The sequence below is a fragment of the Mustelus asterias genome, chromosome 1, assembly GCF_964213995.1.
Source record: "Mustelus asterias chromosome 1, sMusAst1.hap1.1, whole genome shotgun sequence".
Taxonomy (NCBI): Eukaryota; Metazoa; Chordata; class Chondrichthyes; order Carcharhiniformes; family Triakidae; genus Mustelus; species Mustelus asterias.
Genome location: NC_135801.1, coordinates 192,167,164 through 192,188,081, shown reverse-complemented (window position 1 = coordinate 192,188,081; position 20,918 = coordinate 192,167,164). Strand labels below are relative to the sequence as shown.

General features: G+C 49.2%; 1 protein-coding gene across 3 annotated transcripts in view; it reads left to right on the top strand.

Annotated features, from left to right (window-relative positions):
• Positions 1-20,918, top strand: part of LOC144500960 (protein O-GlcNAcase) — an 80,099-nt gene that overhangs the window by 13,246 nt on the left and 45,935 nt on the right. For 2 of the 3 annotated variants that reach the window (XR_013499021.1, XM_078224459.1), the window contains exons 3-4: positions 2,805-2,902; positions 7,612-7,742. Coding sequence is in view for 1 of the 3 variants with exons in the window: in XM_078224459.1 (XP_078080585.1) it covers positions 2,805-2,902; positions 7,612-7,742 (229 nt within the window). In the remaining 2 variants the exon portion in view is untranslated. Of the gene's footprint in view, positions 1-2,804; positions 2,903-7,608; positions 7,743-20,918 lie in introns of those variants that run through there. The other variant, XM_078224467.1, reaches the window with a different exon arrangement.

Genomic DNA, 20,918 nt, shown 5'->3' with positions numbered 1-20,918 from the left:
CCCTTTACTCCCGACCCCACTCTCCCCTTTACTCCCCGACCCCACTCTCCCCTTTACTCCCCGACCCCACTCTCCCCTTTACTCCCCGACCCCACTCTCCCCTTTACTCCCTGACCCCACTCTCCCCTTTACTCCCCGACCCCACTCTCCCCTTTACTCCCCGACCCCACTCTCCCCTTTACTCCCGACCCCACTCTCCCCTTTACTCCTGACCCCACTCTCCCCTTTACTCCCTGACCCCACTCTCCCCTTTACTCCCGACCCCACTCTCCCCTTTACTCCCGACCCCTCTCTCCCCTTTACTCCCCGACCCCACTCTCCCCTTTGTTCCCCGACCCCACTCTCCCCTTTACTCCCCGACCCCACTCTCCCCTTTACTCCCCGACCCCATTCTCCCCTTTACTCCCCGACCCCACTCTCCCCTTTACTCCCTGACCCCACTCTCCCCTTTACTCCCCGACCCCACTCTCCCATTTACTCCCGACCCCACTCTCCCCTTTACTCCCCGACCCCACTCTCCCCTTTACTCCCCGACCCCACTCTCCCCTTTATTCCCCGACCCCACTCTCCCCTTTATTCCCCGACCCCACTCTCACCTTTACTCCCCGACCCCACTCTCATCTTTACTCCCCGACCCCACTCTCCCCTTTACTCCCCGACCCCACTCTCACCTTTACTCCCCGACCCCACTCTCCCCTTTACTCCCCGACCCCACTCTCCCCTTTACTCCCCGACCCCACTCTCCCCTTTACTCCCCGACCCTACTATCCCCTTTACTCCCTGACCCCACTCTCCTCTTTACTCCCCGACCCTACTCTCCCCTTTACTCCCCGACCCCACTCTCCCCTTTACTCCCGACCCCACTCTCCCCTTTACTCCCGACCCCACTCTCCCCTTTACTCCCCGACCCCACTCTCCCCTTTACTCCCTGACCCCACTCTCCCCTTTACTCCCTGACCCCACTCTCCCCTTTACTCCCCGACCCCACTCTCCCCTTTACTCCCGACCCCACTCTCCCCTTTACTCCCCGACCCCACTCTCCCCTTTACTCCCCAATCCCACTCATTGCTCTAATCTCTGCTTTTTATGTTGTGCCACTTACAGGGGGGCAGCAGGGCAGCAGGTGAGGGGTAGGGAGTGAGGGAGGCAGTGAGGGGTAGGGAGTGACGGAGGCAGTGAGGGGTAGGGAGTGAGGGAGGCAGTGAGGAGTATGCAGTGAGAGAGGCAGGGGGATTGGGAGTGAGGGGTAGGGAGTGAGGGGTAGGGAGTGAGGGAGGCAGTGAGGGGTAGTGAGTGAGTGAGGTGGTGAGGGGTAGTGAGTGAGTGAGGCAGGGAGGGGTAGTGAGTGAGGGAGGGGTAGGGTGTGAGGGAAGCAGTGAGGGGTAGGGAGTTAGAGAGCTGGTGAGGGATAGGGAGTGAGGAGCAGGGAGTGAGGGGTAGAGAGTGAGGGAGGCAGTGAAGTGTAGGGTATGAGGAAGGTGGTGAGGGATAGGGAGTGAGGGGTAGGTAGTGAGGGATGTGGTGAGGGTGAGGGAGTGAGGGCTAGGGAGTGAGGGAGGTGGTGAGGGTGAGGGAGTGAGGGGTAGGGAGTGAGGGAGGTGGTGAGGGTGAGGGAGTGAGAGAGGCAGTGAGGGTGAGGGAGTGAGAGAGGCAGGGAGGGTGAGGGAGTGAGGCTGGCGGTGAGGGGTAGGGAGTGAGGAGGTGGTGCCAGGGTAGGGAGGGAGGAGTGGGGAGTGAGGGGTAGGGAGTGAGGGAGGTAGGGAGGATGAGGGAGTGAGAGAGGCAATGAGGGTGAGGGAGTGAGAGAGGCAGTGAGGGTGAGGGAGTGAGAGAGGCAGGGAGGGTGAGGGAGTGAGGCTGGCGGTGAGAGGTAGGGAGTGAGGGAGGCAGTGAAGGGTAGGGAATGAGGAAGGTGGTAAGGGATAGGGAGTAAAGAGTAGGCAGTGAGGGGTAGGGAGTGAGGGAGGTGGTGCGGGGTAGGGAGGGAGGAGTAGGCAGTGAGGGGTAGGGAGTGAGGGAGGTGGTGCGGGGTAGGGAGGGAGGCGTAGGCAGTGAGGGGTAGGGAGTGAGGGAGACGGTGAGAGAGCAACGTTCCTGACTGCCGACTGCACCAGTGTAGATTTTTTTTTTGATTTTGGGTCGAGAGCTTCAAGTTTTTAGGTGTCCAGATCACCAACAACCTGTCCTGGTCCCCCCATGCCGACACTATAGTTAAGAAAACCCACCAACACCTCTACTTTCTCAGAAGACTAAGGAAATTTGGCATGTCAGCTACGACTCTCACCAACTTTTACAGATGCACCATAGAAAGCATTCTTTCCGGATGTATCACAGCTTGGTATGGCTCCTGCTCTGCCCAAGACTGCAAGGAACTACAAAATGTTGTGAATGTAGCCCAATCCATCGCACAAACCAGCCTCCCATCCACTGACTCTGTCTATACTTCCCGCTGCCTCGGCAAAGCAGCAGCATAATTAAGGACCCCACGCACACCGGACATTCTCTCTTCCACCTTCTTCCGTCGGGAAAAAGATACAAAATTCTGAGGTCACTTACCAACCGACTCAAGAACAGCTTCTTCCCTGCTGCTGTCAGACTTTTGAATGGACCTACCTTGCATTAAGTTGATCTTTCTCTACACCCTAACTATGACTGTAACGCTACGTTCTGCACCCTCTCCTTTCCTTCTCTATGAACGGTATGCTTTGTATAGCACGCAAGAAACAATTCTTTTCACTGTCTATTAATACATGTAACAATAATAAATCAAATCAAAAACAAGCCTTGCCTTTGTTTCCTGTCAGGATGCAGAGGTGGGGGCTAAACGTCTACATGTACGGCCCGAAGGATGACCTGAAACACAGGTTGCTATGGAGAGAGACATATTCAGTGGAAGAGTCAGGTAAGGAGCGGGATGGGGGTTGGGGGGGGGGGGGGGTCGGTGGGGGTGGTGGTGGTGGAGGGGGTGGCAGAGTGGGGTGATGGGGGGGTGAGGGTGGATGGAAGGGGGGAGGTTATTGAAGGGGAGACTCTGGAGTAATGAGTCCTCGTCCTTGCTGCAAATCTGTTGTATTGAAGAGTTGATTGAAGCAGTTTATACTTCTCTAACGCTCGTGTGGGCCTGTTTTCTCATTGAGCATCGCTATCTCATGTTATCTATAATCTGTGTCAGTCCTTCTCTCTTTAATCGTTCAGATATTGTCAGCGAGTTAGCTTCATTTTGATCTGAACCATGAGTGCCCAGCGGGCGTTAGAAACAAAAAAAAGATGCAGAAAACATCCCAATCACAGAAAACAACTTGCATTTATATAGCACCCTTCTAACATAAGAATTGGGCCCCTCGAACCTACTCCAGTGTAATGACCTCAATCAGGCCGTGAGGTTGGCCTATTGAAGTGTGAAGTCCCTGATTAAGGACCCAATTGATGGGCCAATCAGGGAGCCTTTGCCTTGTATTTAACGGGGACTGTCAGTTCCTCTGACACCCCCCAGAGGTAGACTGCTAATTACTAGCACTCTGTGTACTGCTGTTAGAGTTTGTAAATAAAGGGATTTTGGTGAAGTGATTTCTACCTCCGCAGAATTATTACCTCCAGCATTCGATAAATATAGAATAGAAAGCAGGGAGATTGTGATCGAGCTGTGTAAAACGCTGGTTAGGTCACAGCTAGAGTATTGTTTGCAGTTCTGGTCGCCACACTATAGGAAGAAGGTGATTGCACTCGGGAGGGTGCAGAGGAGATTCATCAGGATGCTGCCTGGGCTGTAGTGTTTCAGCTATGAAGAGAGGTTGGTTAGGCTGGGATTGTTTTCCCTAGAGCAGGGAAGGCTGAGGGGGAACCTGATCAAGGTGTACAAAATTATGAGGGGCATAGATAGGATGGCTTGGAAGAAACTTTTCCCCTCAATAGAGGGGTTAATAACCAGGAAGCATAGATTTACCTGGGCAGGTACAGCACGGGGTTAGATACAGAGTAAAGCTCCCTCTACACCGTCCCCATCAAACACTCTCAGGACAGGTACAGCACGGGGTTAGACGCAGAGTAAAGCTCCCTCTACACTGTCCCTATCAAACACTCCCAGGACAGGTACAGCACGGGGTTAGATACAGAGTAAAGCTCCCGTTACACTGTCCCCATCAAACACTCCCAGGACAGGTACAGCACGGGGTTAGATGCAGAGTAAAGCTCTCACTACACTGTCCCCATCAAACACTCCCAGGACAGGTACAGCACAGGGTTAGATGCAGAGTAAAGCTCTCACTACACTGTCCCCATCAAACACTCACAGGACAGGTACAGCACGGGGTTAGATACAGAGTAAAGCTCTCACTACACTGTCCCCATCAAACACTCCCAGGACAGGTACAGCACAGGGTTAGATACAGAGTAAAGCTCTCACTACACTGTCCCCATCAAACACTCCCAGGACAGGTACAGCACAGGGTTAGATACAGAGTAAAGCTCTCTCTACACTGTCTCTATCAAACACTCCCAGGACAGGTTGAGCAAGGGTTAGATACAAAGTAAAGCTCCCTCTACATTAGCTCTGAGCCATTGGTTGTGGGATCACTTAGCTCTCAATTTTGCCCCAGAGTCTAAACTTGCGAAAAATGATGCTGGGCATGGAGTCATAAGGACTGAGAATGAAGATGCCTAAGATGCTGCACCCAAGAAAAGAATCATAGAATCCCTACCATGCAGAAGGAGGCCATTCGGCCCATTGAGTCTCCACTGACAACAATCCCACCCACGTCCTACCCGTGTAACCCCACATATTTATCCTGTTAATCCCTCTAACCTACGCATCCCAGGACACTAAGGGACAATTTAGCATGGCCAATGCACCTAATCCACACACCTTTGGACTGTGGGAGGAAACCGGAGCACCCGGACATGGGGAGAACCTGTAAACTCCGCACAAACAGTAACCCATGCTGGGAATCGAACCCAGGTCCTTGAAGCGCTGAGGCAGCAGTGCTAACCACTGTGCCACCGCGCCGCCCCCGAGGATACAAGGATACAAAAATGTACACACAAATGGAAATGAATGATTCAACACCTTCAACCTATTCATTAAATTAAACCCTGGCTGACTTTGGTGTCCTCGTGCATCAGCCACTGAAAATGAGTGCGCAGGTACAGCAGTAAAGAAGGAAATGGTATGTTGCCTTCATAGCGAGAGGATTTGAGTATAGGGATAGGGATGTTTTGCTGCAATTCTACAGGGCATTAGTGAGGCCACACCTGGAGTACTGTGTGCAGTTCTGGTGTCCTTATCTGAGGAAGGATGTCCTTGCTATAGAGGGAGTACAGCGAAAGTTTACCAGGCTGCTTCCTGGGATGGCAGGTCTGTCATATGAGGAGAGACTATGTTGGTTAGGATTATATTCACTGGAGTTTAGAAGAGTGAGAGGGGATCTCATAGAAACTTATAAAATTCTAACATGGTTAGACAGGGTAGATTCAGAAAGAATATTCCCAATTGTGGGGGATTCCAGAACTGGTATGCTCATAGTGGCACAGTGGCACAGTGGTTAGCACTGCTGCCTCACAGCACCAGAGTCCTAGGTTCAATTCTGGCCTCGGGTCACTGTCTGTGTGGAGTTTGTACTTTCTCCCTGTGTCTGTGTGTATTTCAGGCGGGTGCTCCAGTTTTTTCCCACACTCCAGTGTCGGTACCACGATGCCATCACTTCCCCAGCAATTTTTTAAAAACTCATTCATAGGATAGAATCATAGAATCCTACAGTGCAGAAGGAGACCATTTGGCCCATCGGGTCTGCACCGACCACAATCCCACCCAGGCCCTATCCTCATGCATTTACCCTAGCTAGTCCCCCTGACATTAAGGGGCAATTTAGCATGGCCAATCCACCCTTACCTGGCCTGGTCTACCAGCACATCTTTGGAGTGTGGGAAGAAACCGGAGCACCCGGAGGAAACCCACGCAGACATGGGGAGAATGTGCAAGACAGACACACAGATAGTGACCCAAGCCAGGAATCGAACCTGGGTCCCTGGCGCTGTGAGGCAGCAGTGCTAACCACTGGACCAGCATTTATTGCCCATTCCTAATTGCCCTTGAACTGAGTGTCTTGTTAGGCCTTTTCAGAGGGTGCCGACATTGCTGTGGGTCTGGAGTCACATGTGGGCCTTCCAGATTTCCTTCCCTAAAGGATATTAGTGAACCAGATAGGTTTTTCTGACAATCGACAATGGTTTAGTGGTCATCAGTAGATTCTTAATTCCAGATTTGTATTGAATTCAAATTTCACCATCTGCCGTAGTGGGATTCGAACCGGGATCCCCAGCGCATTTCTCTGGATTCCCAGTCCAGTGACAATATCACTATGCCACCACCTCCCCAGTGCAATATTGGCAGGTGGGAAGGATTTTGAGGGAGTAAGAGAGAGGCTGGAACACAGTTTCACTCAGGTGCTGTCTGGGAGGAGGGAATGCAGTAAACAAAGTAAGTCCAGGGATTGGGGCTGGAGGTGGTCAGGCCTGGGAAAACGGATCAGTGTTTGTCAAAACTGATGAGATTATGTGTGATTTGATAAGAACTATTGATGAAGGAATGGATACGTGAAGTGCTGGAGAGGATTCTAGAAAGATAGATATAAGATTAAATGTCCGAGATTTAAATCAGAGAACAGGAGAAACATTTTTAGCCGCAGAAGGTTGTGAGGCTTTGGAATTCATTATTAACTCGCATTGATATAGCGCCTTCAAAATAGTAAAATTACTTCAGGCACCAAGGTTTTGAGGCAATGAGTTTATTTTCAGTGAGACAAAGGAGAAGACATGAGATGAAGGCGGGAATTTTACTGTCCCCGCTCACCATGGGAATCGGAGCGGGTGAGGGGCGGACAATGGAAAGGTCTGCTGACCTCGGGCAGGATTTTCTGGTTTTGGGATGAGCGGGGTGGTAAAATCTCGTCCAAGGTGACACAGAATCATAGAATCCCGACAATGCAGAAGGAGGCCATTTAGCCCATCGAGTCTACACCAACCACAATGCCACCCGTAACCCCATGCCTTTACCCTAGCTAGTCCCCCTGTCACTAAGGGGCAATTTAGCATGGCCAATCCACCTAACCCGCACATCGTTGGACTGTGGGAGGAAACTGGAGCACCCGGAGGAAACCCACGCAGAGAACGTGCAGATTCTGCACAGACAGTGATCCAAGCCGGGAATCGAACCCGGATCCCTGGCGCTGTGAGGCAGCGGTGCTAACCGCTGTGCCACCGTGCCATTGTGACTGAATATTCGGTCAAAGAGCTGGCTCTTCTGGAGTGAGTTAGAGAAGGGGAGGGAGAGAAGACAGAGAGGTTTAAGGGGGGAATTCCAGTGTTGGGGGCCTACGCTGGCACCCATGGTGGAGTGAAGAAAGTGGAAGCTGCTATAACCGGCTAACATAGTTCTTGTTGGTCACGGCCCAGTTAATGTTTACAGATATGATTTAAAAATTGGTGTTCTCTTCCCCTGCCGGTAATCTTATATCACAGGCTTGATACCGTTGACTAGAGCTCCAACTTCAAGCCAAAAGGGTTTAGGCCTCAATGTCTGTTCCACTTTCAGTTTTCTTTTCTCTTTTCTGTCGACAGCCCAGCTCAAGGCCTTGGTGTTGGGAGCCCGGGAGTGTGGGGTTGAGTTTGTGTACGCAATCTCCCCAGGACAGGACATCACCTTTTCCAGCTCGTGTGACCTGGCCTTGCTGAAGCAGAAATTGAGGCAGGTAGTGTGAATATTGATCTGTACAGAACAGTTGGATCATTGTGACTGTGTGAATAAGGGGAGGCGATGGGCTGGTGGTATTATCGCGAGATTTATTAATCCAGCTAATGTTCTGGGGACCTGGGTTCGAATCCCACCACAGCAGACGGTGGAATTTAAATTGAATAAAAAACATGTGGAATTAAGAATCTACCGATGATCATGAAACCATTGTCGGAAAAACTCATCTGGTTCAATAATGTCCTTTATGGAAGGAAATCTGCAGTCCTTACCTGGTCTGGCCTACATGTGACTCCAGAGCCACAGCAATGTAGTTGACTCTTAGCTGCCCTCCAAGGGCAACTAGGGATGGACAATAAATTCTGGCCAGTCAGCGACGCCTGTGCCCCACAAAGGAATAAAGAAGGATGACGGTTGTGTTAATGAAAGATTGGTAACAGTGTCGCCATTGATCTGGCTCCTGCCTCATCACTTCTGGGAACCAGGTCCCAATCACACCCGTTGTGCCAGTTATAACTCACTGTTCATTCACTGAGTGAAGGAGGGATCTGAAACTAATCCTTCTTTAATATAGGTTTAGATAGAACATAGAACATAGAACAGTACAGCACAGAACAGGCCCTTCGGCCCACGATGTTGTGCCGAGCTTTATCTGAAACCAAGATCAAGCTATCCCACTCCCTATCATCCTGGTGTGCTCCATGTGCCTATCCAATAACCGCTTAAATGTTCCTAAAGTGTCTGACTCCACTATCACTGCAGGCAGTCCATTCCACACCCCAACCACTCTCTGCGTAAAGAACCTACCTCTGATATCCTTCCTATATCTCCCACCATGAACCCTATAGTTATGCCCCCTTGTAATAGCTCCATCCACCCGAGGAAATAGTCTTTGAATGTTCACTCTATCTATCCCCTTCATCATTTTATAAACCTCTAATAAGTCTCCCCTCAGCCTCCTCCGCTCCAGAGAGAACAGCCCTAGCTCCCTCAACCTTTCCTCATGAGACCTACCCTCCAAACCAGGCAGCATCCTGGTTAATCTCCTTTGCACTCTTTCCAGCGCTTCCACATCCTTCTTATAGTGAGGTGACCAGAACTGCACACAATATTCCAAACGTGGTCTCATCAAGGTCCTGTACAGTTGCAGCATAACCCCACGGCTCTTAAACTCCAACCCCCTGTTAATAAAAGCTAACACACTATAGGCCTTCTTCACAGCTCTATCCACTTGAGTGGCAATCTTCAGAGATCTGTGGATATGGACCCCAAGATCTCTCTGTTCCTCCACAGTCTTCAGAACCCTACCTTTGACCCTATAATCCACATTCAAATTTGCCCTACCAAAATGAATCACCTCACATTTATCAGGGTTAAACTCCATCTGCCACTTTTCAGCCCAGCTTTGCATCCTATCTATGTCTCTTTGCAGCCTACAACAGCCCTCCACTTCATCCACTACTCCACCAATCTTGGTGTCATCAGCAAATTTACTGATCCACCCTTCAGCCCCCTCCTCTAAGTCATTAATAAAAATCACAAAGAGCAGAGGACCAAGCACTGATCCCTGTGGCACTCCGCTAGCAACCTGCCTCCAGTCCGAAAATTTTCCATCCACCACCACCCTCTGTCTTCGATCAGATAAGAGTTTTAACAACACCAGGTTAAAGTCCAACAGGTTTATTTGGTAGCAAATGCCATTAGCTTTCGGAGCGCTGCTCCTTCGTCAGAGCAGATTTCCACTCCATCTGACGAAGGAGCAGCGCTCCGAAAGCTAATGGTATTTGCTACCAAATAAACCTGTTGGACTTTAACCTGGTGTTGTTAAAACTCTTACTGTGTTTACCCCAGTCCAACGCCGGCATCTCCACCTCATTCGATCAGATAGCCAGTTACCTATCCAATTGGCCAACTTTCCCTCTATCCCACACCCCCTTACTTTCATCATAAGCTGACCATGGGGGACCTTATCAAACGCCTTACTAAAATCCATGTATATGACATCAACTGCCCTACCTTCATCAACACACTTAGTTACCTCCTCAAAAAATTCTATCAAATTTGTGAGGCACGACTTGCCCTTCACGAATCCGTGCTGACTATCCCGGATTAATCCGCATCTTTCTAAATGGTCGCAAATCCCATCCCTAAGGACCTTTTCCATCAACTTACCAACCACTGAAGTAAGACTAACCGGTCTATAATTACCAGGGTCATTTCTATTCCCTTTCTTAAACAGAGGAACAACATTCGCCACTCTCCAGTCCTCTGGCACCATCCCCGTGGACAGTGAGGACCCAAAAATCAAAGCCAAAGGCTCTGCAATCTCATCCCTTGCCTCCCAAAGAATCCTAGGATATATTTCATCAGGCCCAGGGGACTTATCGACCTTTAGTTTATTCAAAACTGCGAGTACATCCTCCCTCCGAACATCTACTTCCTCCAGCCTATTAGCCTGTAACCTCTTCTCTTCCTCAAAAACATGGCCCCTCTCCTTGGTGAACACTGAAGAAAAGTATTCATTCATCACCTCTCCTATCTCTACTGACTCCATACACAAGTTCCCACTACTGTCCTTGACCGGCCCTAACCTCACCCTGGTCATTCTTTTATTCCTCACATAAGAGTAAAAAGCCTTGGGGTTTTCCTTGATCCGACCCGCCAAGGACTTCTCATGCCCCCTCCTAAGCCCCTTTTTCAGCTCATTCCGTGCTAACTTGTAACCCTCAATTGAGCCAACTGAACCTTGTTTCCATCTGAACCTTGTTTATTCACATTACTCGGGGGATGCGAGCAAAGACTCTTGTTCCCCCACCCCTCCCCTCCCCGCAGGCAGAAACCGGTTCTTATGTAGATGTTGGAATGATGCCCAACCCAGTCAGTAATAGCTGCTGTCACTTACAATGAGAGCACGCACTTCATTGCAATATTAACAGCGGCACTGCGGTACAGTGGTTCGCACTGCTGCCTCACAGGGACCCGGGTTCAATCCCGGCCTTGGGCCACTGTCTGTGTGGAGTTTGCACATTCTCCCCGTGCCTACATGGATTTCCTCCGGGTGCTCCGGTTTCCTCTCACAGTCCAAAGATGTGCAAGGAGGCAGTGGCATAGTGGTATTTTCACTGGACTAATAATCCAGAGATACAAGATTTGGGGACCTGAGTTCAAATCCCACCATGGCAAATGGTGAAATTTGAATTCAATAAAATTCTGGAATTGAAAGCCTAACATAGAACATAGAACAGTACAGCACAGAACAGGCCCTTCGGCCCACGATGTTGTGCCGACCTTCATCTGAAACCAAGATCAAGCTATCCCACTCCCTACCATCCTGGTGTGCTCCATGTGCCTATCCAATAACCGCTTAAATGTTCCTAAAGTGTCTGACTCCACTATCACTGCAGGCAGTCCATTCCACACCCCAACCACTCTCTGCGTGAAGAACCTACCTCTGATATCCTTCCTATATCTCCCACCATGCACCCTATAGTTATGCCCCCTTGTAATAGCTCCATCCACCCGAGGAAATAGTCTTTGAACGTTCACTCGATCTATCCCCTTCATCATTTTATAAACCTCTATTAAGTCTCCCCTCAATCTCCTCCGCTCCAGAGAGAACAGCCCCAGCTCCCTCAACCTTTCCTCATAAGACCGACACTCCAAACCAGGCAGCATCCTGGTAAATCTCCTCTGCACTCTTTCCAGCGCTTCCACATCCTTCTTATAGTGAGGTGACCAGAACTGCACGCAATATTCCAAATGCGGTCTCACCAAGGTCCTGTACAGTTGCAGCATAACCCCACGGCTCTTAAACTCCAACCCCCTGTTAATAAAAGCTAACACACTATATGCCTTCTTCACAGCTCTATCCACTTGAGTGGCAACCTTTAGAGATCTGTGGATATGGACCCCAAGATCTCTCTGTTCCTCCACAGTCTTCAGAACCCTACCTTTGACCCTGTAATCCACCCACAGTCTTCAGAACCCTACCTTTGACCCTGTAATCCATGATGACCATGAAACCATTGTTGATTTTTGTAAAAACCCATCTGGTTCACTAATGTCCCTTTAGGGAAGGAAGTCTGTCGTCCTTACCTGGACTGGCCTACATGCGACTCCAGATCCACAGCAATGTGGTTGCCTCTCAATGGAGGGCAGTTAGTTAAAGTTTATTTATTAGTCACAAGTAGGCTTACATTAACACTGCAATGAAGTTACTGTGGAAATCCCTTAGTTGCCACACTCCAGTGCCTGTTTGGGTACACTGAGGGAGAATTTAACATGGCCAATGCACCTAACCAGCATGTCTTTCGGAACCGGAGCACCCGGAGGAACCCCACGCAGACACGGGGAGAACGTGCAGACTCCGCATAGACAATGACCCGAGTCGGGAAATGTTGGGGATGAGCAATAAATGCTGGTCCAACCAGCGATGCCCACATCCCGTGAATGAATAAAGAAAAATAGCCATGGTGAATGTGTGGGGTTATGGGGATAGGGCGGAGTGGTGGACCTGGAAGGGATGCTCTTTCAGAGAGTCAGTGCGGACATAATGGGCCAAATAGCCTCTTTCTGCACTGTATGGATTCTATCAACAGTGATGATGAGGCATTGACTCCATCTTCTGAATAAAAGGGTTCTAAATGAAATGCTGCTCGCCGTGTCTCACTGGCCTTCATACCAGGAGATCGTGGGTTCAAATCCCACTCCAGAGGATTGGACGCATAATCCTGGCAGATGATCCAGTGCAGTACTGAGGGAGTGCTGCACAGTCAAAGGTGTTGTCTTTTCGGGCAGATGTTAAACTGAGGCATCATCTGTCTTCTCAGACGGAAGTGAGAGAGGTGATGGTGCATTGTAAAGAAAAATAGGGGAGTTTTCCTAGTCAATAAAGATCTCTCAAACAATATCGCTTATCTCAGTGATGTTTGTGGGACCTGCGTTGAGGTTGTGTAGGATGTTACATATCAGTTTTTCTTTCAAATTGCTAGAATAGTAGTCATAGCAACAGCAGTGCAGTTGTTCTGCAACAACAACTTGCATTTCAGCAGCATCCAGGTATGCACCATGGGAAGGCTGACCGAAAGCTTGGTCAAAGAGATGATTTTGAAAGAAACTGTTAAAGGAAGAGCGGGAGATGGAGAGGTAGACAGATTCAGGGAAGGTAGTGGTGGATGGCGTGGCCAGGGTTATAGGGCAGGATTTTCCAGCCCTTCCTGCTGGTCAGGTCTTCCAGTCCCGCCGAAGTTGGCCCATCTGCTATGGGGAAACCCACCAGGACTGCAGGGCTGTGGGAGGGGTTGGGGGGGGGGGTGTGTTTGGGTGGGATGGAAGGGAGGAAACCCTTGGTCATAACCGAGCATGATGTGGAGATGCCAGCGTTGGACTGGGGTGGGCACAGTAAGAAGTCTCACACCAGGTTAACCCAGTGTTGAGACTTCTTACTATAACCGAGCATAACCGAGACAGAGAATAGGAACTCTTAAGGATCAACAAAGTCATCTATGTGCGGATTTACAAGAGATGGGTGAGATCCTACATGAATATTTCTCATCAGTATTTACTGTTGAGAGAGACATAGACGTTAGGAAACTTGAGGAAATAAATAGTGATGTCTTGAGGAGCGGTGCTGAAAGTCTTAAAGCGCCTCAAGGTAGATAAATCCCCGGGACCCGATGAGGTATATCCCAGGATGTTGTGAGACGCTAGGGAGGAAATTGCGGGTCCCCTCGCTGAGATATTTGAATCATCGATAGTCACGGGTGAGGTGCCTGAAGATTGGAGGGTGGCAAATGTTGTGCTTTTGTTTAAAAAGGACTGCAGGAAAAGCCTGGGAACTACAGCCCGGTGAGCCTCACATCTGCGGTGGGTAAACTGTTCGAAGATATTCTGAGAGACAGGATCTACAGGCATTTAGAGATGCAAGGACTGATTAGGGACAGTCAGCATGGCTTTGTGAGTAGAAAATCATGTCTCACAAATTTGATTGAGTTTTTTGAAGGGGTAACCAAGAAGGTAGATGAGGGCAGAGCAGTTGATGTTGTCTACATGGATTTTAGCAAGGCCTTTGACAAGGTACCACATGGTAGGTTGTTGCATAAGGTTAAATCTCACAGGATCCAGGGTGAGGTATCTAAATGGATACAAAATTGGCTTGATGACAGAAGCCAAAGAGTGGTTGGAGATGGTTTTTTTTCAAACTGGAGACCTGTAGCTAGCAGTGTGCCTCAGGGATCAGTGCTGGGCCCACTGTTATTTGTCATTTCTCTGAATGATTTGATGAGAATTTAGGAAGCATGGTTCGTAAGTTTGCAGATGACACCAAGATTGGTGGCATAGTGGACAGTGAAGAAGGGCCTGATGGCATCTATCCTCGACTGCTCAGGGAGACGAGAGGTGAAATTGCTGGGCCTCTGACGGAAATCTTTGTCGCTTCTTTGGACACGGGTGAGGTCCCTGAGGATTGGAGGATAGCGAATGTGGTCCTGTTGTTTAAGAAGGGTAGCAGGGATAACCCAGGAAATTATAGGTCGGTGAGCTTGACGTCCGTGGTAGGGAAGTTGTTGGAGAGGATTCTTAGAGACAGGATGTATGTGCATTTAGAACGAAACAATCTCATTAGTGACAGACAGCATGGTTTTGTAAGAGGGAGGTCGTGCCTTACAAATTTGGTGGAGTTTTTTGAGGAAGTGACAAAAACGGTTGATGAAGGAAGGGCCGTGGATGTCGTCTATATGGATTTCAGTAAGGCATTTGACAAAGTCCCACATGGCAGGTTGGTTAAGAAGGTTAAGGCTCATGGGATACAAGGAGAAGTGGCTAGATGGGTGGAGAACTGGCTTGGCCATAGGAGACAGAGGGTAGTGGTTGAAGGGTCTTTTTCCGGCTGGAGGTCTGTGACCAGTGGTGTTCCGCAGGGCTCTGTACTGGGACCTCTGCTATTTGTGATATATATAAATGATTTGGAAGAAGGTGTAACTGGTGTAATCAGCAAGTTTGCGGATGACATGAAGATGGCTGGAATTGCGGACAGCGAAGAGCATTGTCGGGCAATACAGCAGGATATAAATAGGCTGGAAAATTGGGCGGAGAGGTGGCAGATGGAGTTTAATCTGGATAAATGCGAAGTGATGCATTTTGGAAGAAATAATGTGGGGAGGAGTTATACAATAAATGGCAGAGTCATCAGGAGTATAGAAACACAGAGGGACCTAGGTGTGCAAGTCCCCAAATCCTTGAAGGTGGCAACACAGGTGGAGAAGGTGGTGAAGAAGGCATATGGTATGCTTGCCTTTATAGGACGGGGTATAGAGTATAAAAGCTGGAGTCTGATGATGCAGCTGTATAGAACGCTGGTTAGGCCACATTTGGAGTACTGCGTCCAGTTCTGGTCGCCGCACTACCAGAAGGACGTGGAGGCATTGGAGAGAGTGCAGAGAAGGTTTACCAGGATGTTGCCTGGTATGGAGGGTCTTAGCTATGAGGAGAGATTGGGTAGACTGGGGTTGTTCTCCTTGGAAAGACGGAGAATGAGGGGAGATCTAATAGAGGTATACAAGATTATGAAGGGTATAGATAGGGTGAACAGTGGGAAGCTTTTTCCCAGGTCGGAGGTGACGATCACGAGGGGTCACGGGCTCAAGCTGAGAGGGGCGAAGTATAACTCAGACATCAGAGGGACGTTTTTTACACAGAGGGTGGTGGGGGCCTGGAATGCGCTGCCAAGTAGGGTGGTGGAGGCAGGCACGCTGACATCGTTTAAGACTTACCTGGATAGTCACATGAGCAGCCTGGGAATGGAGGGATACAAACGATTGGTCTAGTTGGACCAAGGAGCGGCACAGGCTTGGAGGGCCGAAGGGCCTGTTTCCTGTGCTGTACTGTTCTTTGTTCTTTGTTCTTTGTCACAGGTGGAGAAGGTGGTGAAGAAGGCATATGGCATGCTTGCCTTTATAGGACGGGGCATAGAGTATAAAAGTTGGGGTCTGATGTTGCAGATGTATAGAATGTTGGTTCGGCCGCATTTGGAATACTGCGTCCAGTTCTGGTCGCCACACTACCAGAAGGACGTGGAGGCTTTGGAGAGAGTACAGAGGAGGTTTACCAGGATGTTGCCTGGTATGGAGGGGCTTAGTTATGAGGAGAGATTGGGTAAACTGGGGTTGTTCTCCCTGGAAGGACGGAGAATGAGGGGAGACTTAATAGAGGTGTATAAAATTATGAAAGGCATAGATAGGGTGAACGGTGGGAAGCTTTTTCCCGGGTCGGTGGTGGCGTTCACGAGGGGTCATAGGTTCAAGGTGAAGGGGGGGAGGTTTAACACAGATATCAGAAGGACATATTTTACACAGAGGGTGGTGGGGGCCTGGAATGCGCTGCCAGGCAAGGTGGTGGAGGCGGACACACTGGGAACGTTTAAGACTTATCTAGACAGCCATATGAACGGAGTGGGAATGGAGGGATACAAAAGAATGGTCTAGTTTGGACCAGGGAGCGGCACGGGCTTGGAGGGCCGAAGGGCCTGTTCCTGTGCTGTATCGTTCTTTGTTCTTTGTTCTCTTTGTTTGTTATCTAGGGTTGCAATGGGATCTTGATCAATTGGGCCAGTGGGCTGATAAATGGCAGATGGAGTTTAATTTAGATAAATGCGAGGTGATGCATTTTGGTAGATCGAATCAGGGCAGAACTTACTCAGTTAATGGTAGGGTGTTGGGGAGAGTTACAGAACAAAGAGATCTCAGGGTACAGGTTCATAGCTCCTTGAAAGTGGAGTCACAGGTGGACAGAGTGGTGAAGAAGACATTCAGCATGCTTGGTTTCATTGGTCAGAACATTGGAGTGGAGATGCCTGCGTTGGACTGGAGTAAACACAGTAAGAAGTCTAACAACACCAGGTTAAATTCCAACAGGTTTATTTGGTAGCAAACGCCACTAGCTTTTGGAGAGTGCTGCTCCTTCGTTAGGTCTCCACCTCCACCTGATGAAGGAGCAGCACTCTCCGAAAGCTAGAGGCATTTGCTACCAAATAAACCTGTTGGACTTTAACCTGGTGTTGTTAGACTTCTTACAGAACATTGAATACAGGAGTTGGGACATCTTGTTGAAGTTGTACAAGACATTGGTAAGGACACACTTGGAATTCTGTGTACAGTTCTGGTCACCCTATTATAGAAAGGATATTATTAAACTAGAAAGAGTGCAGAAAAGATTTACTAGGATGGTACCGGGACTTGATGGTTTGAGTTATAAGGAGAGGCTGGATAGACTGGGACGTTTTTCCCTGGAGCGTAGGAGACTTAGGGGTGATCTTATAGAAGTCTATAAAATAATGAGGGGCACAGATCAGCTATATAGTCAATATCTTTTCCCTAAACTAGAGGGCATAGGTTTAAGGTGAGAGGGGAGAGATACAAAGAACAATACAGCATAGGAACAGGCCCTTCGGCCGTCCAAGCCCGCGCCGCTCTCTGGTCCAAACTCAACCATTCTTTTGTATCCCTCCATTCCCACTCCGTTCATGTGGCTATCCAGATAAGTCTTAAACGTTCCCAGTGTGTCTGCCTCCACCACCTTGCCCGGCAGCGCATTCCAGGCCCCCACCACCCTCTGTGTAAAATACGTCCTTCTGATATCCGTGTCCAGAGGGGCAATTTTTTCACACAGTGGGTGGTGAGTGTCTGGAATGAGCTGCCAGAGGTAGTAGTAGAGGCAGGTACAATTTTGTCTTTTAAAAAGCATTTAGGCAGTTACATGGGTAAGATGGGTAGAGTCATAGAGGTTTACAGCATGGAAACAGGCCCTTCGGCCCAACTTGTCCATGCCGCCCTTTTTGTTAAACCCCTAAGCTAGTCCCAGTTGCCCGCATTTGGTCCATAGCCCTCTATACCCATCGACCCATGTAACTGTCTAAATGCTTTTAAAAATATATAGGGTACAGAGGGATATGGGCCAGATGCGGGCAATTGGGATTTGCTTAGTGGTTCAAAAAAGGGCGGCATGGACAAATTGGGTCGAAGGGCCTGTTTCCATACTGTAAACCTCTTTGACTCTATGACAAAGGAAGGGTGGAGGAATGCCCAGGAGGTCCGAGTTGGAGGGATGGAGGTTCCTAGGGCTGGAGGAGGCGACAGAGATAGGAAGGGGGCAAGGCCATGAAGGGATTGGAAGATAATTTTAACTGGAGGTGTTGGAGGACTGAGAGCCAGTGGAATCCAGCGAGCAGGCTGGTGGTGGATGAATGGGACTTGGGTATGTTCGGATACCGGCAGTGGCGATGTTGAAGTTTGCCCTCTTTATCCTGAGAGGTTTGGAATACCAGTCGGGAGCAAGAGATCCTTCAGTTATATGGAAGCTGGGTCAGATTTCAGCTGGAGGCACTGGAATTCACTTCTGGCTTTCAAACCTCATAAATCTGGGCCTTGAATGGGATTTGTCTTTCACCCTCACAGGCTGAAGGAGCTTGGAGTGGTTAGCACTGCTACACCACAGTGCCAGGGACTCAGGTTCGATTCTCGGCTTGGGCCACTGTCTGTGCGGAGTCTGCACGTTCTCCCTGTGTCTGCATGGGTTTCCTCCGGGTGCTCCGGTTTCCTCCCACAGAAAGACGTGCTGGTTAGGTGCATTGGCCATGCTAAATTCTCCCTCAGTGTACCCAAACAGACGCTGGTGTGTGGCGACGAGGGGATTTTCACAGTAACTTCATTGCAGTGTTAATGTAAGCCTACTTGTGACACTAATAAGAACATAAGAAATAGGAGGAGTAGGCCATCTAGCCCCTCAAGCCTGCTCCGCCATTCAATAAGATCATGGCTGATCTGATAGTGGGTTCAGTTCCACTTACCCGCCCGCTCCCCATAACCCTTAATTCCCTTATTGATCAGAAATCTATCTACCTGTGACTTAAACATATTTAACGAGGTAGCCTCTACTGCTTCATTGGGCAGAGAATTCCAAAGATTCACTACCCTCTGGGAGAAGAAGTTCCTCCTCAACTCTGTTCTAAATTGACTCCCCCATATTTGGAGGCTATGCCCTAGTTCTTGTTTCCATTGTAAGTGGAAACAACCTCGCTGCTTCTACCCTGTCTAGCCCCTTCCTTATCTTATATGTCTCTATAAGATCTCCCCTCAACCTTCTAAACTCCAATGAGTACAGGCCCAGTCTACTCAATCTCTCCTCATTATCTAACCAAATAAACTTTTAATATAAAATTGGGGCCTTAGTATTGATCAAGGTTTGCCTCAGCGACAGGACACAAGTGACTATGTGTCACCATTTCAGTCACATCCACAGTGTTAGTGAGACACTGGGGGTTTACTGTCTGGCCGAATTTCTATCCTTCCACCACTGGCTTCAGTTGCCAAGGCCTCAAACTCTGGACTTGCCGCCCCCAACTCCTCTTTGTGTCTGTCTCTGTCTCGTTTTATTTCTGTTCCCCACGGCCCCCCCGCTTCATAGAATCCTACAGTGCAGAAGGAGGCCATTCAGCCCTTTGAGTCTGCACCGACCACAATCCCACCCAGGCACTATCCCCATCACCCCATACATTTATCCTGCTAGTTCCCCTGACACTAAGGGGTAATTTAGCATGGCCAATCCACCTGACCCGCACATCTTTGGGCTGTGGGAGGAAACCAGAACACCCGGAGGAAACCCACGGAGACACGGGGAGAATGTGCAGACTCCGCAAAGACAGTGACCCAAGTCGGGAATCGAACCCGGGTCCCTGGCGCTGTGAGGCAGCAGTGCTAACCACTGTGCCACCGTGCTGCCCTAACATTTACAATAAAGTTAAGTCTTAAGGCAGCCCTTAAAATTCAATGTTGATGTTCTGCAGTTTGGTTGCTGGGATGAGGGAGTGTCTCGTGTGGAGAGGTTGGGCCGGCTAGCTTTGTGTTCCCTGTTTAGAAGAATGAGAGGGTTTGAATCTGAGGAAATGTTTCCCCTGGCCTGCTGAATCGAGAATGTGGGAGTCACAGGCCGGGATTTTCTGGCCACGCTCGTCCCAAAGTCGGAAAATCCCGCCCCCCTCCCCGAGGTCAACAGACCTTTGCATGGTCCGTATCCCTCCCTCGATGATTCCTGCGGCAGGCGGGACAGGAAAATTCCACCCACAGATTCGGAGTAAGGGCTTGGTCATTTAGGACTGAGATGAGGAGAAATCTCTTCACCCGGAGGGTTGTGAATCTTTGGTTTCCTCTACCCCAGAGGGTTGTGGATGTTCAGTCATTGAGCATGTTCAGAGCAGAGGTCCTTACTTTTCTGCTACTAAGGGAATGATGGGATATGAGACTATATGAGATAGTTTTGCGATGGAAGATCAACCATGATCTCTTTCTTTGGGTGACATGGTGACACAGTGGGTTAGCACTGCTGCCTCACAGCGCCAGGGACCCGGGTTCGATTCCCGGCTTGGGTCACTATCTGTGTGGAGTCTGCACGTTCTCCCCGTGTCTGCGTGGGTTTCCTCCGGGTGCTCCGGTTTCCTCCCACAGTCCAAAGATATGTGGATTAGGTTTGATTTGATTTATTATTGTCACATGTATTAGTATACAGTGAAAAGTATTGTTTCTTGCGCGCTATACAGACAAAGCATATTGTTCATAGAGAAGGAAAGGAGAGAGTACAGAATGTAGTGTTAGTCATAGCTAGGGTGTGGAGAAAGAGCAACTTAATGCGAGAGATTGAATTAGAGCATTGTTAGAGATATTGAAAGCATTAGAATGTAATTTTAGAAGCATAGAACGAGAGTAAAGGATAGAACTGGAAAGTATGCTGGGCACAGGTTGCAAGAATTCACCATGCTCCGGTGCCATCTTGAGAGGTTTAAGTGGATTGGCCATGCTCAATCGCCCCTCAGTGTCAGAGCGATAAACAGGGTAAATATGGAGGGATACGGGGATGGGTGGGATTGTGGTCGGTGCAGACTGGATGGGCCAAATGGCCTCTTTCTGCACTGTAGGGATTCTATGATTCTATATTCTTGTTGGAATGAGGAACAGGCTCATGGCCTTGTTCAGCTGTTTTCTTTTCTTATGCTCTTGGAACCACGCTTCTGGTCACCTGTCCTAACATCACCTTACATGGCCCGATGTCAGAACATCTCTGAGGTGCCTTTGGGGGTGTTGACTTTATTCATGGTGCAATTTGAATCGAAGTTGTTATTGCGTTGCTGCAT